Source organism: Squalius cephalus (genome assembly GCF_949319135.1).
Source record: "Squalius cephalus genome assembly, chromosome: 5".
Lineage (NCBI taxonomy): Eukaryota > Metazoa > Chordata > Actinopteri > Cypriniformes > Leuciscidae > Squalius > Squalius cephalus.
Window position 1 is genome coordinate 36,602,194 of NC_137126.1, and position 17,329 is coordinate 36,619,522.

Consider the following 17,329-nt stretch of genomic DNA (forward strand, 5'->3'; position numbering starts at 1 on the left):
GCTCATGTGATTTAAAGTTTCGTGCTTCGGACCTTCCGTCAAGTGAACATAGTGAGCATCCATGCTCCCTGGTTTTCACGGTGCATTGTGGGACTTTTAGGGAGCGAACTCCATGATCAGTGCCCTGACCTCTGAACTAGGGAGCTGATTGAGACACACCCCATGGAACACACACCAAAGACGCTTTAATGTGTGTTTTATTAGACAGGTGAGCAGCTGTTTGGATAAATTTATTCACAGAAAACCAATCATTGTTATATAGCTCAACACGGTTAGTCTTGTTGTATAAATCTCTTGTTTTCTTGATTTACCGCAAGTAACATGTTTGTACCCAGAAAGTAAATTGGACAACACTATTTTGTCAAGTGGTTAACATAGCATAATCAGAAAGAGCTTTATGTGTAATAACAGTAATACAGCATTTTCTTTTATTTTGACTTATCGCAAAAGGAAAAATTACATTTTAGTCGCATAACATCAGTTAATAGAAACGTTCCATCTTTCTTATGCAGAGGACAAAAAAAATATTTTTAAAGTGTGAAAGTCAGTGGGCACCAATGTTGTTTGGTTACACATGTTTCTTTAAAACATGTTTTGTCTTTTGCAGAAGAAAGAAAGATAACAGAGTTTTCATTACTGGGCTTTTAACTTTTGCATTAACTGGACAGTCTTTTTAGTGAGGCTGGGCCATATTTCCTGATTTTAGTTCTCAAATGATGCTGTTTAAAATAGTAATTTACTTGTTGTCCCCTCTCTCTGTGTTTGGTTATTTATGGTGGAGTATTTCAGTTATTGCATAATTTATGCAATAACTAAAAGAGTTACTGTGCTCTACATTGTGGGTGTGTGAGAGTGTTGTGGGTCAGAGTGACATTGAAATGAAGGATATCTATTTCCTCCACACATACGATGGCCTATCGTGAGACTATGCAAACATGCATGTTCACCCTCTTAAGACTGACAGTGATGCCCTGTTTTGACATGATGACCCAAAAGCTCTCTGTCCATCTGTGACTATTGTACTGATGTGTACAAAACAAGCATGCAGATGGTAATCTCTGACTGAACATATACGGTTCTGTGGACGTGTGATCCGTTCCTCACTGACCGTTGTCACAGTCTTTGCTCTAATTTTGAACTGAACATGAAGCCCTTTTCTCCTGTATGTCCTCCACACAAAAATCAATAATGCTGTTATACAGCAGCCAGTTTATTTAGTCAATAACCTTTGTTTTTAGAAAACAACACCACTTACCAGCTTTTATTTTGATATATATTATATTCTTACTATGGCTCTAAGTAAACGTAATGTATAGTGACCTTTGTTATACACAGCAACCACTAGCCAGTTGCCTTATTAAAAGACTAGTAAGTCTGAGAAACATTTTTGGTTTAAAAGAGAATAACTTAAGATACACTGTAACAAAAATAGTGTATATGTGTTATATTTGGCTTGTTTTGCAATTTAAATAATAACCATGTTTTTCGCTTCATTAGACAGCATTAGCTTCTGGGTTGTTTGGATGTTTTGACATGTAAGATGATGGCAGTAATGATGATCACTTCAGCAAGGGATTCAGTGCATTTAGTTCATTTAATCAAATCATTTTACTCTTCAGATTAGTGCAAACAGTCCATTGAAAAGAACCTGGGGAGAATGCCCTAAAATACTAATAATAATACTGTATGTGCTGAATGCTGCCTGAAAATCGTCATAATTATAAAATTAAAAACGAGGTCCCTTTTTAACTTTTTTTTGTATTGTTTAATTTTGTTGTTCAAAATCATGTCATGCAGAATCATGACCAATCATTGTTCACATTATTAATCATTGGTGTCATTCAGATAACTTCTGTACATCCCCAGTAGTAATAATATGTATTATAGCTGTGTTATGTTGTAACACTTAATATATGAAACAACCCAATAAATTCATTAACAGTAACATCTTAGCTTTGGGGATTTAAGACAAGTTTGAGGTACTGTAATCCTACAATTATTTTTAAGGACATTCTTTTCAGGAATTGAATCTGGCTCATACAGGTTGTACAATTCCATCAGAAACAATGTTATGTCTTTGTCATTGTTGTGCCGTTAAACCGTTAATTGTAGGGTTATTTGTGACCATTAACACTTTAATACTCAGCTTAGAGTCAAAAGTAGTAATTTATAGAGAGAATGACTGTGATTTAGTTAATTGTCTTGTCATTATACCACTGTTTGTTCTCATTGGGAAACTACTGTTTCCGGCAGTAAGTAAAGGTGATCCATAGCAGTTCCTGGATCGATTAATCCATGGGAGTCAATACCAAGATTTGTTGTCAATAAATCAGCTCTATTGTCGTTCATTCTAAGTGGCATATCAAGGACCTGAGAGCTTTCACAGAAAGGAGCAGCGGCACTTTTAAAAGGATTTTTACCACCTTTGAGTGACAAACAGTATAACCATTGTTTGTCTTTGTCTTTTACAAAGATCTCTCTAGCTCCATATGTGCTGCTGTTCTCAGATGTAAATTGAGCTCCTAACGGAGTTTGTTGTGACACCTTTTATATATATCATTTTATTTTTTCAAAAGTACAGTTCTACTAAGCACATTAGTTGTGGCCTGGCCCTTGGTTTCTATCCTAAAAGGACCTGATCTGTAAATAATATTGTTTGATGACTAAAAGTCGAAATTACAGTCATTATTCAGGTTTACCAATGTGTCAATCATTATGTGTCTAGTGTCACTTTCTCATTATCATTAATGGATCTGGTTCGCCTTGAGGGAGGCTGAGTCTTGCTATTGAGTCAGTCTATTGTAAGTTGCATATGAGGGTGAAAATGAATTATTATGGTGGCATAGAGTATGACGAGACAGTTTTACAGTATGAACTACATAGAAATAAACAAGTGAATTAGTAACCTTTATTTAGAGACACACACTATTGTTAATTTTGTGGAGCCTGTATCTAAAATCTTGTCTCTAAGTAAACTTATAGTGACCTTTGTTATACACAGCAACACTAGCCATGCCTAATTGAAAGACTAGTAAGTCTTGGAAACATTTTTGCTTTTTGTCAGTCATGATATGACAGAGACTGTCTAGTAGTGGAACTCTCTCATTATCATTAGTGGATCTGATCCCACTTGAGGTATGTTGAGTCTTGCTTGTGGAACAACAGCAAGAAAGAATCCACACCAGCACCCTTTTTTTTCTCAGTACATTGACATTTATGCATTTAGTAGACACTTTTATTCAAAGACACTTGCATAGATTATGCAGCACTGGCCATGAGCACCCAGCATCCATGACATATATTCAGATAAATGACTTAAGAAGGCTGGATTATTCTTAAAGACCCCAGCCATTCCAGTCATTGTCTGTTTTCTCCTTTAACATCTGAGAAACAGAGCAGAAGTGCCCAGGCACAGCTTTTACCCACAGGCAAGAAGAATTCAGCCTCACTGCTATAATTTAATTACAGCAAGAATCTTTCCAAAAACCCACTTTTGAGTGTTCACTTTTTTCTATTCTGTCCAACTGTATTAATAGCCTTAAGTTAACACAATTTATTTTTATGCACCTTTTTTGTGTCATTTACTTCTGTCTAAATCTTGATTGTCAAAAACTGCTGCTGTAAAGAAAGGTGATGTGACGCCAAGTATGGTGTCCCATACTCTGAATTAGTGCTCTGCATTTCACCCATCCAAGTGCACATGCACAGCAGTGAGTAGTGAACACACACACACAGAGTTTTTTATTTATTTTTTGCTGCAGCGCCCGGGGAGCGATTGGGGGTTAGGTGCCTTGCTCAAGGGTACCTCAGTAATGGGTAATGAGAGTGGAAAAGAGTGCTCTTTCTTCAATCACTCCCCCCACCTACATTTACTGCCGGTACTGAGACTTGAACCCGCGACCTTCGGGTTACAAGTCTCTAACCATTATGTCACTGTCTCTATAGATTGTTGTGGAGGTGATTTACATAACTGTGTATGTTTAATAGACTCAGGAGTGGCTGGAGAAGGTTGAACGCTGCCTTCTGCTCATTGCAGTGCTACATAATATCTGCATTATCATGTTTCATCTGCAGCACATCAACCTGAGCTGGCCATGCTTTTATCACTCAAATTGACAAAAAGCAAAAGAGATTGCATCCTTAGATCCAATTTAAATCATTTTAAATAAATGCAAATACAAGCTGAAACATGATGTGCTTTCTTAAATGACTGGGCAATTATTTGGCATGTGTATTATATAAATTTATATACATTGGAGGGACATTCTTGCATTTTCTAAATTGAAGTTATAGTCTGTATTATATCTCCCACATTACTCCCTGAAGCCTTGACAGTCCTATGCAATAAAGACAAAAATGGCACACACAAAAAAGTAAAATTGTTTGGCATTGCAAGAAGTTCAGCTTTACTAGGACACTGCTCAGTTTGACCATCTTCTGTTTGTAACCTTACAGTGAAAGCTGGCAGAGTTTATCCCAACTTCTTACATGGGTTCTTAAAATCCTTTTTAATCTTTTGAGTTCTGTAATAGAAAACTTGAAAACCGTTTTAAATCCAATGTGAATGTGAATTGTTGGCAGTGGCAGTACAGTACATTTGGAAGCATGTTAACCAGCTTATTCATTTATTAATTCTGAAGTAATTCCTTTCTCAGATTTATTACCAAATCATTACAGGCTGGTAGGTTGTACATCATACTTTAGTATAGTTTAATGTTCATATTTCATGCATACATGAACTAGGGAAATTTATAATGGTCAAAAGGTTAGGTTAGATAATGTTACTAAAGTACCATTTTATGTGGGAGTTAATTCTTTAATCTGATGTTAAGATGATTTAAAATTGTAAATACAGACAGGAGGTGCCAGATGGGGTTGTATCGAGCTCCTTTTTCTGTAATGTCACTCTTTGTAAACAGATATTTGTGTGTTGTGCTTGAAAACTGTGACATATCTAGGAACAGACTGGTGTCTTGCAGCTGGATAAGGCCTGTAAGTATTATAAAATAGCAAGCCACCTTGTCCTTCTGCCGAATGGTTTCCAGACAAGAGAAGCTGCTGTGGAAATGAGCTGTAATCTCCAGCATACAGCAGATTTACCCTGTGCCAGCTGCACATTACCCTCAGACCTTCATCAGCAGCTCTTCTAAAGCTAAAGGGTGACAGGGTGAAAACCACTCTAATGTAAAGCTATTTCTGAATTCTGTGTGTGTGTGTTTTCTGGCTGTACTGTATGTGTGTGCGTTCAGGATTAAACCTCAGAGTAAGGGAAAGAGATTAAATACTTTATAATGCATACTGTGCAGTATATAATGTATACAGTTTATAATGATTGAAACAATATGCAACAACAATAACCAAAAAACATTAATGTTGTATTCTATTGTAAATATGGTTATTTATTATTTGGAGTTATATATATATATATATATATAATGTAAGGTAAAATGGCAATTTGCTTTTGTACATTTAAAACATTTTACATAGTTTATATATATTTGGTTGCCAGTTGCCGCTCGCATCAAATTCAAGTCACTGACTTTTGCCTACAGAACAACCACTGGCTCTCCTCGCTTTTACCTAAACTCATTACTTCAGACTTACATCCAGAAACATCTCAAAGAGGCACTAAATCTCTTTCTCTGACCTTTACCTTGACTGTTGTGGAATGATCTGACCAACTCAACCAGAGCTGCTAAGTCCGTGACCATTTTTAAGAAACGGCTGAAGACGCATCTTTTTCGGCAACACTTGATCCATTAATACTAACACTTTATCTTCTATTCTATATCTATTATCTTTAAAAAGATAGGGGTCATAAGTGTCATAGAACTTGCATATTGTTGTCCTATTGATAGTTTAACTGCTTCTTTTGTTCTCATTTGTAAGTCGCTTTGGATAAAATCGTTTGCTAAATGAATAAATGTAAATGTAAAATATATTTCAGCATGCCATTTTACACTGCATTTGAATTTTTTTTAATAATTTAAAATGAAAAGTAACCATATTTTATAATTGTAATATATATTTATATGAACAATACAAATCAGTTATTATTTAATTTTAAGTACATTGTTGCATTGTGGGACAGACATACAGTGTGCTCTGGTTGTATACTGCACATTTTGCCATATGTAATTGATTCTGGTGTTCCATGCGCACACAACCAAATTTGCATATTGTGCACAATATAGGACTACATACTGCACAAAAAGTACTTGGTATGGTAATATGCTGTTCGAAACATTCCCACAGATTCCTCTGTCAGCAGTCACACGACACACAGCTCACAAATACATGATGTATGCGCAGGATCAGCCAGTGTGTGTGCGCATGTGTGTCTGTTGTGGCTAATGGAAAGAGAGAAAAGAAGAAGCTCTAGAAATGGACTATTTAATTGAATGCACTTGCCATTCCAGCATTTAGACCCTTGAGATGTCATTCTGTTGCTGTTTAGATTAAAACAGTCAATAACTGTCTCAAGGCCAATGGTTAATCTGGCACCCAGCACAACAATGAACAGAGAAGCAGGAGAGACCTTTTTAATGCATAATAATTACTGTTTAAATCTGGAATTAGGTCATAGAAGACACTCATTTAGTTAGCAATAACTAAACTTCTTTCTACAGGACGTGCCTAAAGTGACCCCTTTGCCTCCACACACGATGTTTTCTATCTACGTATGTTATTGTTGAGTCATGAGAAGGTTAATGTGTTCAGTCTCTGAACAGTTTGCTGACGGCTGCTCTGCTCTCTGCTGAGGAGGAACAAACACAGTCAAATCAATCTCACCCTTGCCCTGCTCCGCTGCTCTGAACGAGGTTGCCATGTCCTCGTCTCTCACACGCACTATGCCACGTCTTTTCCCCCCAAACGTTCTTTCTTGTGTCAGACATTAGCTGCAGCTTCTTTACCTTATAAACATGCATTTTCTAAATTCATCTTGTTATTTGTATGACGTAATAAATGTGACTGTGAGTAGCTGTCTTATTGCATCAGTGTTGCATGATTCTGTCATGGCCTCTGCTCAGCATCAGCAACTCTGCTCTGATGCGATTTCTCCAGATTTATGTCACTGGAAGGGAGCCATTCTTGTGTGTGTGAAAATGTGTAATGCACGTGTGTGTGTGTGTGTGTGTGTGTGTGTGGGAGCGTGTCCACACATGCCAATGAACATTAATGATGGCAGCTGTGAAAACATGCACTTGAACACTTGGGAATCCGAATTATTTATCATTTATTTTTATCACGTCCTTTCCACTAGCAAATGTTTATAGCCTAGATATCAGGCACACTAAGTCATTTTATTTTAGCATTGCTTATTTTTTTTACTTAAATAAATAACCAATATGGTGGTCTTAGACTCTAGCTATGGAAATAGATGCAGGTCAGGACCAGATGAAAGCTAAAGTTTTCAGTTCACAAAGGAATGACTTGGAAGAAGGAAATGGAGGGTCTTGGAAGAGCCATGTCAATGTCCGGATCTCAATTCAATTGAAATATTTTTTTGGGGGAAACCCTCTACTATTCCAACAAGCGTTTGTGATTCTTACGCATTTGCTTTATCTTCACAAATGAACACAACCTATGAATTTTGAAGCCTAAATACAACCACCAAGAGTAACAAGCTAAATTAAGGCTATAAACAAACTACCCCATCGACCCAACTTCAACGTCACCACTGCTAAGCTTCCAACGACTCTTGCAATCTTTATTCAAAATCGACAAGTTGGACTGTTTGAGTTTAGAGTTTGCCAGAGAACGAGTATAAATACAACAAAGCCGTAAAAATGGAAGTGTGCAGATGAGTTCACTTGTTCTGCGTGATGCCGTTTAATGTCCCTGAGAACCTCTGTAGTTCCATTTAGACACTTGTCAACCACTGCCTTAAAACATATACATTTACATTTAGTCATTTAGCAGACGCTTTTGTCCAAAGCAACTTACAAATTAGGACCAAATTAAGCGAGTCATCGCGAAGAGGCAAAAACAACGTGCTCAAAATACGAAGTTCAGGCATTGCTCAGAGTAGCATAAGCCAGATAAGGGAGGATTTAAGGGAAAAGGAAATAATTTTTTTTTATTTTTTATGAGATTAAGTGCTCTCGGAAGAGATGAGTTTTCAGTTGTCTTTTGAATGTTGTCAAGGATTCTGCATTCCGGATGAGGGTAGGGAGAGCATTCCACCAGCATGAAACCGTGAATGAGAATGTTCTGGAGAGTGATTTTTTGGCTCTCTGTGATGGTACCACGAGTCGTCGCTCGTTGACTGATCGTAGGCATCTGGTAGGGATGTAGACTCGTAGGAGTGAGTGAAAGTAGGAGGGAGCTGAGCCTGTGATAGATCTGTAAGCAAGCGTCAATGCCTTGAACTTGATGCGAGCAGGGAGTGGTAGCCAGTGCAGAGAGATGAACAGTGGAGTGACGTGGGCCCTTTTGGGCTCGTTGGAGACAAGACGAGCTGCAGCATTCTGAATCATTTGTAGAGGTTTAGTTGCACATGATGGAAGTCCAGCCAGAAGAGCATTGCAGTAATCCAGCCTAGATATGACCAGGGCCTGGACGAGAAGTTCTGTTGCATGCTCAGTTAGGAAAGGCCTGATCTTCCTGATGTTGTGCAGTGCAAACCGGCATGATCAAGTGGTCTTTGTAATTTGGTCTGTGAAGGTCAACTGGTCATCAATTACTCCAAGATTTCTGGCCGACCTTGATGGGGTGATTGATGATGAATCTAGCTGGATAGTGAAGTCATGCTGTAGAGACGGAATGGCAGGGAGGCAGAGAAGCTCATTCTTTGTCAGGTTGAGCTGCAGGTGATGTTCCTTCATCCATACCAAGATGTCCGCCAGACAGCTTGAGATCCGTGCAGCTACTGTGTGATCATCTGGTTGAAATGAGAGGAAGAGCTGTGTGTCATCAGCATAGCCATGGTAAGAGAAACCATGTGCCTGTATGATGTGTCCCAGTGATGTGGTGTAAATGGAGAAGAGGAGGGGTCCAAGAACTGAACCCTGAGGAACCCCTGTAGTCAGTTGATGTGCTTTGGATACCTCGCCTCTCCATGCGACCTTGAAGGATCTATCTGTGAGATAGGACTCAAACCAGTGGAGAGGAGTACCTGTGATGCCCAGTGATGAGAGGGTGGACAGTAGGATCTGTTGATTCACAGTGTCGAAGGCAGCAGACAGATCCAGCAGAATGAGAACTGAAGATTTGGAAGCAGATTTTGCGGTCCGTAGGGCTTCTGTGACCGAGAGCAATGCAGTCTCAGTTGAAAGCCCTTTCTTGAAGCCAGATATAAAAGCTTAAAAAGTCACGAGTGGGCTATTGTAGCTTAAAACATGAAAATATCTTGAACTTGTTTAGGGTTTTTAGGAAAGCTAAAGATTTTTGTTGAAAAAAAGATTTTAAAGTTAAATTGATTGTTTATTTGTTTCATTTATATAACCAATCAGTTATGTGCAGATACAATTTCAGTATCAATATTCCCACATACTGTATGTTGAAAACAGACTAATCTTTTCATGAGCTATACTTTTCAGAGCACTTTATTTGTCAAAAGTACTAGTTTCTTTTTGTGTAAAGCATTACTTAAAGATTTTAAATTAAAGTTGTGTGTTTGTGCTTCTACAGTCCTAACCCTACATCTTATCCACAGATGAGTTTTGCCAGTTCAGAACTTCTGTTCTCTAGTTTGACTTGATTACGAAACATATTTGTATCTGAGAATTTCAGGTTTCTTAAAAGGTAATATTTTTTGTGTAGTCACTATCTGTCCACCATCTAGTGTGTTTGTGTGTGTGTGTGTTTTGATTTAGAATGGCGGTGCTTTGTTTGCATAAGTGACTATGGTAATATCGACCATTGGGGCCTCAGCCACCTGTAAAATCAGCATTAATTAATGAGGGAAATTAGGAGGAGCTGTGCCCTCAACTCATTAATGAGAACAGCTGGAAAACCTATTGTGCTCTGGGGATTTGTTTCTGTTTTTAAAAGGTTTAGTGTAAGGAAATAATGAAATTTACTTCTATTCTAACTCTCTCTCTGTGTGTGTTTCTGTCTGTGTAGATGACTCGGCGGACGAGGAACCCACGTCTCAGTCAGACCACAGTGAGATCCAGGGCACTCTCAAGACTCTGGCCAGTAAGTTGGATGACTTGAGCACATGCAATGACCTGATAGCCAAGCACGGAGCGGCACTGCAGCGTTCTCTGAGTGAGCTCGAGACCTTACGTGTGCCTCTGGAGGGAGGAGAGAAAATCAAGGCTGTCAATGAGAGAGCCACCCTCTTTCGCATCACCTCCAATGCTATGATCAATGTAAGTACTGAACTAACTTTCTGTTACCACAGAATATCAGTTGGGTCAGGTTTTAATTACTGCTATTTTGTTCATTTCTGTTTTAAATTAATCATAATTCAACTGTTCAAAGGTTTGGGGCCAGGAATAACACATTAAATTTATCAAAAACGGCAGGAAAGACTTTTTATATTGTCACAAAATATTTATATTACTAATAAATGCCTTTCTTTTGAACTTTCTATTCACCAAAAGAATCCTGAATATGTTTATCACATTTTCCGCAAAAATATTAAGCAGCACAACTGTTTTCCACATTGATATTAATGTTTCTTGAGCACCAAATCACATTAGAATTATTTCTGAAGGATCATGTGACTGAAGACTGGAGTAATGATGCTGAAAATTCAGCTTTGCCATCACAGGAATACATTACATTTTAAAATAATTTTAAATAGTAAACAGTTATTTTAAATTGTAACAATATTTCACAATACTGGTTTTATTGTAATTTTTTTATTTTAAAAAAATGCAGCCTTGGTGAACAGAAGAGACTTTTTTCAAAATATTTAACCAGCCCAAACTTTTAAACTGTACTATATGTTACTTTGTATAAGCAAATGGGATACTGAGAATATTATTTCTGGAGCTTGAGAAATGTGTCTCCCTTTTCATGAACTACCTAACTTATATTTAGGACTGGTTGTGTTTAGTGTGTTCAATCATCTGGACAGTGTTTTCCTCGGTCCCTATTGCCATGGTCAGTTTGATTGAGCAATGTTCAGAAAGAGTAGGATGGAAGATTGTGGTTCATTTATCAAAATGGACAAACTGAAACCTAATCCAGTATTAGCTCTCTTACCCAAACATACAGACCCATGTGTGAAACTAGCTCCAGAACAGCAGTTTTACTTTGAATCCTTTCCAGAGAAAATCCTAATCTGTGCTCAAATTTCATGTTCAATGTGGCTCTAAAGTCAAACGTAGTTGCAAATACCTGGATCGAAGATTGTTTTTCTTTTTTTTGTGTAATCAATGAAGGCAGAACTGGCTTCCACTGCTGTGATCAATACAAGTCTAGGAATAGCTTTCACTTTTATGGATGTCCTTTGTGTCTTTGATTTCCTAAATCAAATTTTGGATAGGTATCACTTGCTCTCAGTTATGGAAATCAATATTGAAGGTGATTTCGTCTTGTGTCTTCCCATTTCTACTTTGATGAACTTTCCTGAACTCATCACACTTGAAAAAGTCTCTTATGCTCACCATGGCTACATTTATTTGATCAGTAATACAGTAAAAACAGTAATATTGTGAAATATTATTAGTATTTAAAATAGCTGTTTTCTATTTGAATATTTTTTTAAATGTAATTTATTCCTGTAATGGCAAAGCTGAATTTTCAGCAGCCATTACTGTAGTGTCACATGATCCTTCAGAAATCATTATAATATGCTGATTGATTTTGAAAACGGTTGTGCTTCTTAATATTTTTGTGAAAACTGACAAAAAATGTAGGATTGTTTCTAATGTAGAAATGTAGAGATGTGAATGTAGAGAGATCAAGAATTTATTTGAAATGCATCTTTTTTAACATTATAAATGTCTTTACAGTCACTTTTGATTGATTTAATTCATCCTTGCTGAATAAAAATATTATTTATAAATATTACTGACCCCAAACTTTTGAAAAGGTATTGTAGGTAAATGACATTTCATGCTATTTATTTTGATTCTGTGGGTTTCGCAAAAGGATTTTGAACAAATAATTCATAATCATAATTGTGGTTGTTGGTACACCACTTTAGTCTTCACAGCCAGACGTTTGTGTATCAGCATCAACATTTTCTGAAAAAGTGAGTTTGGTAATTTCCATGCTCATTAGTTTGTTAAAAAAAACTTTTGCTTCACAAAAGCCATAGGTAAGAAGTAGCTACACCGTCGGAAAACTGATATAGAGCAAACTATCTGAACAGGTGCTGAACGTCTTTAGATTTGTGTTCAGTGATGATTTCTATACAATTCTTGACGCATTGTTTTGTAAGAACCATTATAAGAATCTAATAGTTCCATTTCCTCACTTCTTGGTTTTAGTATCAACCATTAGCCTTGCAGACAGCAGTCAAGACCTGAGTGTTTGAGGTGATGTAACAGACAAACATGCTATAACACATTCATTAGTGAGATCTCTGTTTAATCAGCTGTGTAGACTCTTCTTTTGTTCATCTTTGAAATGATTAATTGCCAGCTGAACAGAACTACACATGCATAATGAAAAGTGCTGAACAGCATTGTGGATCCAGCTCATTAAAGCACTTGGACAGGCCGAGCCACAGCAGTTTTAATGAGAGGCAGAGGGAAACCATTCTTTTCGGTGTGTGTGGTGTGAAGGATAAACAGTTGATCTTATATTTAATAATATACATATTACATCTATTTGAAACAAGGAGAGAGAATAAAGGGACTTTTTGAATGACACTCTTTGAACATCACAGGTTATACACTACTCCTCAAAAATTTGGGGTTGGTAAGATTTTTCATGTTTTTGAAACAAGCCTTTTTTATGCTCAACAAAGCGGCATTTATTTGATCAAAAATACAGTAAAAACAGTCATTTTGAGAAATATTTTACTATTTAAAATGACTGTATTCTATTTTAATATATTGTAAAGTGTAACTTATTTCTGTGATGGTACAGCTGACTCCAGTCTCCAGTCTGATTTGGTGCTCAAGAAACATTTCTTATTATTATCATCAATGTTGAAAACAGTGGTGCTGCTTTATATTTTTGTGGTAACTTGGTAGATTTTTCAGGATTCTTTGAATAAAGAGTAGCATTTATTTCAAATGGAAATCTTTTGTAACGTTAGGCTATAATTATGTCTTTACTGTCACTTTTGATCTATTTAATGCATAAAAAATACTGACCCCAAACTTTTGAACGGTAGTATATATCAGGATTGTGTGAAGTCGGGAAAAATGGGACACTTTCTGATCGTTTGTTCTTGTTATTAAAATATGGTAGACCTTCTAAATGAAAGACATTTTAAATACAAAAACCTTGTCTTGCTTAACTTGTATTCACCCCTACTGAAACTGAGAGAAAGCAGCTGTGTGAATCTGTTGGTGCAGTGGCCCTAAAAAAACTAATTGGACACTTATTTCACATTTAAAAAAATCTTAGAATCTCTTTGCATTATACAGCAAAATATCACACCAAGTGGCATTCTGAGAATCTATCTACATTCTAGACAATAATTATGTTGAAATATTATTGAGAATCTCACTGGGTATTTCTCTAAATTCAATGAATCATCTATCAATTTTACACTCTGAATCACATGGTTCTCCCTCCCCCTCAACTATTTTAAAGGGCATTTCTTGGATATGAGGATGTACGACACACACATGCGTCTCTTTCCTCTAAACTCTTCCTGAAGTCACGAGCAGTCTGGGGCCCAGGGCCTCACTCAGCAAAAAAAAGTGGAAGTGTTGCTTAAGTTAAAGGTGAGAAGCTGTAGTTTCATGAACGTGTTAGCAAGCCGCAGTCACATGCTGTGTGTAGCACAGAGGATCCTCTATCGCAGCAGAGCTCTGGACGCTCAGTGCTGACAGGAGTCAGGTAAGTGCTGGGGCTTGTCGCTTTCTTTGTGGAATTTAAAGGAGCAGAGTGTGTGGCGAGTGCAAGAGTACTTTAACTACATTCTGTACAGCATCCAAAATTAGCACTTGCAAAGCGCCAAATGTGAGTAAAAATTGCCTTGTTAAGTGAATTAAACTTGTGAGTTGGCTGGAAACTTTATTACGGACTACAACATAGTAGTTTAAGTCGAAATGTAAGAATGGTTTTCTGACATTCGCTGATATGAATGATTTGAGCGATTATAGACGTTTACAAAAATACAAACAGAAGTCTGTAAAAAAACATATGTTGTGCATATAGCAACTTTTTATCTATCTATCAAAAAAAAAAAAAAAAATCCCCCCCTTAAATCCATGTGGCAACATATAATATTCTTTAAATGAATGCCACCAAAATAAAAATGTAAGAATCTAAAATCGCAATGTCTTTTATAAAATTGTTTAATTTTATAAAAAATAAAATAATAAAATAATGCAAAATACATTTTCATGGTCAGTTAAAATATTTAGCTTTTAAATATGAATTTTATTATGTAATCATTTATTAATGAAGTATTTAAATATATATAGAGAGATTCAGACTTCTATCCGAAGCAACTTAAACCGTATAAAGCTATATGTATTTTCATTTGTTGTTAATTGAACCCATGACTTTTGCATTACTTGTCCCAAGCTCTACAGGATCTTATAGCTTTTTCGATTTACCTGCCAATGCAGGTGTGGCAAAAGGTGAATTTTGGACATTGATTCTGTGCCTATTTGTTATAAACTGAGTCGCTCATGTGTCTGTGGTTTCTGATCCAGCACAATAGGGTCAGTCAGTTTAGTCATGTCATTGTGCCTCCACAGGAGACAAGGGAGATGGACAAAGAAACAGTGATCAAGGGAGAGATGAAGAAAAGAGTACAGTCGAGAGATTTCCCTGACACCCAGAGGCAGTGGCACTGTTAAAGACGTGATTGGTTGTGACTGCGAGCTGCCTTAATGATTTTGTGGCTGTACTGTAGTCTCAGTTATTAACATGATTGATGAGCTGTGATGAGAGAGATGCTCTCACAGATTCTGAGTTTGGTTACAAGAGGTATTTTTAGTGAAACCTATGTGTGATGAGGGCTATTCTTCTTAATAATGAGGAAGAAACATGCCATTTGTCATACATTGCACTATTTGTAGGGGAAAAAGTTGCCAGGTTGTCATGTTTCAGTGCTTATATGAAACTATCAGAACAAAATCATTTAACTGAGATAAAGAATGACACAATATTGTCTTCTGCAGAGCTTTAAAGATATAATTACACTAAATGTTTTAGAATTTTGCAACATTGACAGTTTTTTTGCTGTGTATTTCTGTAAAGCTGCCTTGAAGCAATCATGGATTGCCTCAAACATGGCTTAAGCCTTGTCTGCTAAACTTTGAAAGCACAGCCTCTGACAAATAGCATTTTCCTCTGGGTACAAGCATGTGACCATGCATGCTATTGACCAAGAGTAACCTCTCTTACATGCTTCTACAGTCAGACTCAACTTAAAAAAAACAACCATGACTCAGCCCATAGACAGTCTGTATGTTTGCGTGTTTCTGAACGTGCACTGGCCATCAGATTCATTCTTTCACTTCTGCTTTCAGCCCATGATCAATTTCAAAAACTCTTTGACATTTCTGTCACGTATAATTCATTATATGTTGTAAGACACTTCATTTGTTGTGAGACATTTCACAGATAATTCAATAAGAACAATAAACAAAAAGTCAGTCAGGAGAGAAAAATAGAAGAAATGCAGAGAAAGGGGAAGATGGAGGGAGAAAGGTATTTCCATGATCTCTTCCTGTGGGGATCATTTTTATGAGGGAGACCAGAGCAGTAATGAGGAAACAGGTGAATTCATGTGTGGTGCCTGTGGCAGGAGGACAGATAAGATCCCTCGAGAATTTAGGAACCGGGATTATCGTGATGGAGATAGTGAGGGAAAACAAAGACAATGAGGATGTGGAGGCAGAATTTGCTCCACACCTCTGGAATCAATGATTTTGGCTTATGATAATATATTTTAAAATGGAATACAGACCCTTATACAAAGTTATGTTATAAAACTGTAGATGGCGCAGGCCCTTAACAATCTGCTTGCTGTATTTGTAGCCAGTGAACTTGCTGCTCAACATTCAAATTTTGGCCTATTGTTTGCTGTAGCAGTTTGCAGTGCGCTTTCAGAAAACCTCCACCTTCCCCAGCTCCACCTGTATAGATCTTCTGCGGGGGTCATTCATGTATGCTTGTACAGCGGCAGCATGAAAATAAAATCATAGCATAAAATCTTTGACATTAACACCCACCAAATGCGGGTTGATTTCAGCAGTGGCGTGTAACACAGACACTTTTTTAACACAGAGAAAGCATGTTGAATTTTATATAATATACATTTTTCAATTGCAGTCTTAAATAAACTAAGTGCAATATTGATTTTTCAATACATATCTATACTGAAATATCTGAAACCCCTCCGCAGGATCAACAATATCAGCTGCGCGTTCTCATTCTCTAATCTCTCCGACAGCGAGTTGACACACAAACCCGCGTCCCTTTACTCACTCGTTTCATTTGCTCCGGATGAATATTGTTGGTGTTACAGGGCTTGAATTTTGCGTGAGGGATGGCGCGTATTGAGCATGATTTCACTCATTCCTGCAGATTTTGTGCTCACACCCAAAATGCGCGCACACAAAGACACAAAGTATATTGGCTATATAAAACAGTATATAGGGTCGGTGTGTCAGGTCTTAAAGCGACGGCAGCCTAACATACCGGTTGCCAAATTATGAGATAATGTTAAAAATCGATGGTATCGATGTCAAAATTGTGGCCAGTGAAAATGCTGAATGGCTAGCAACTTTGGAAAACCACAAGCCACAGTGTCTGGTGAGCAAAAAAGTTCAAAAGGTTCATGCTCTTCCGGGTAATGCTCTACTGTTTCAGCTCTCTGTTTGGGTCAAAACGAGGTTGATCATGGAGGCAGATCTTTAGCAGCAGAATCAATCCCCTCTGGTTTACATTGCACTTATTTTATTCCTAAATCTTCTGTATTTGTGTTGATGTTTAACCCGTGTCTCATATCTTCCCGCGCAGGCGTGCCGAGATTTCTTGGACCTGGCAGAGAGCCACAGCCGCAGATGGCAGCGAGTACTTCAGCATGAGCGAGAGCAACGCACCCACCTAGAGGAGACCATCGAGCAGCTAGCCAAGCAGCACAACAGCCTGGAACGAGCCTGGAGAGAAGCCCCCACACACGCCGTCAACACGCCCGATACGCCCACCACTGACACGGGTGAGACGCTGGAGCCCGCGATCATTCAGAACGAAATGAGCTCAGTTATGAGACATGACCTGTGCTGAT

General features: G+C 37.6%; 1 protein-coding gene across 5 annotated transcripts in view; it reads left to right on the forward strand.

The window, feature by feature from the left end:
• The window catches only part of osbp2b (oxysterol binding protein 2b), an 80,921-nt gene that overhangs the window by 55,750 nt on the left and 7,842 nt on the right, over nt 1-17,329 (forward strand). For all 5 annotated transcript variants that reach the window (XM_079871035.1, XM_079871036.1, XM_079871038.1 and 2 more), the window contains 2 exons: nt 10,069-10,319; nt 17,062-17,260. In XM_079871035.1, coding sequence (XP_079727161.1) covers nt 10,069-10,319; nt 17,062-17,260 — 450 coding nt within the window. The remainder of the gene's footprint in view (nt 1-10,068; nt 10,320-17,061; nt 17,261-17,329) is intronic.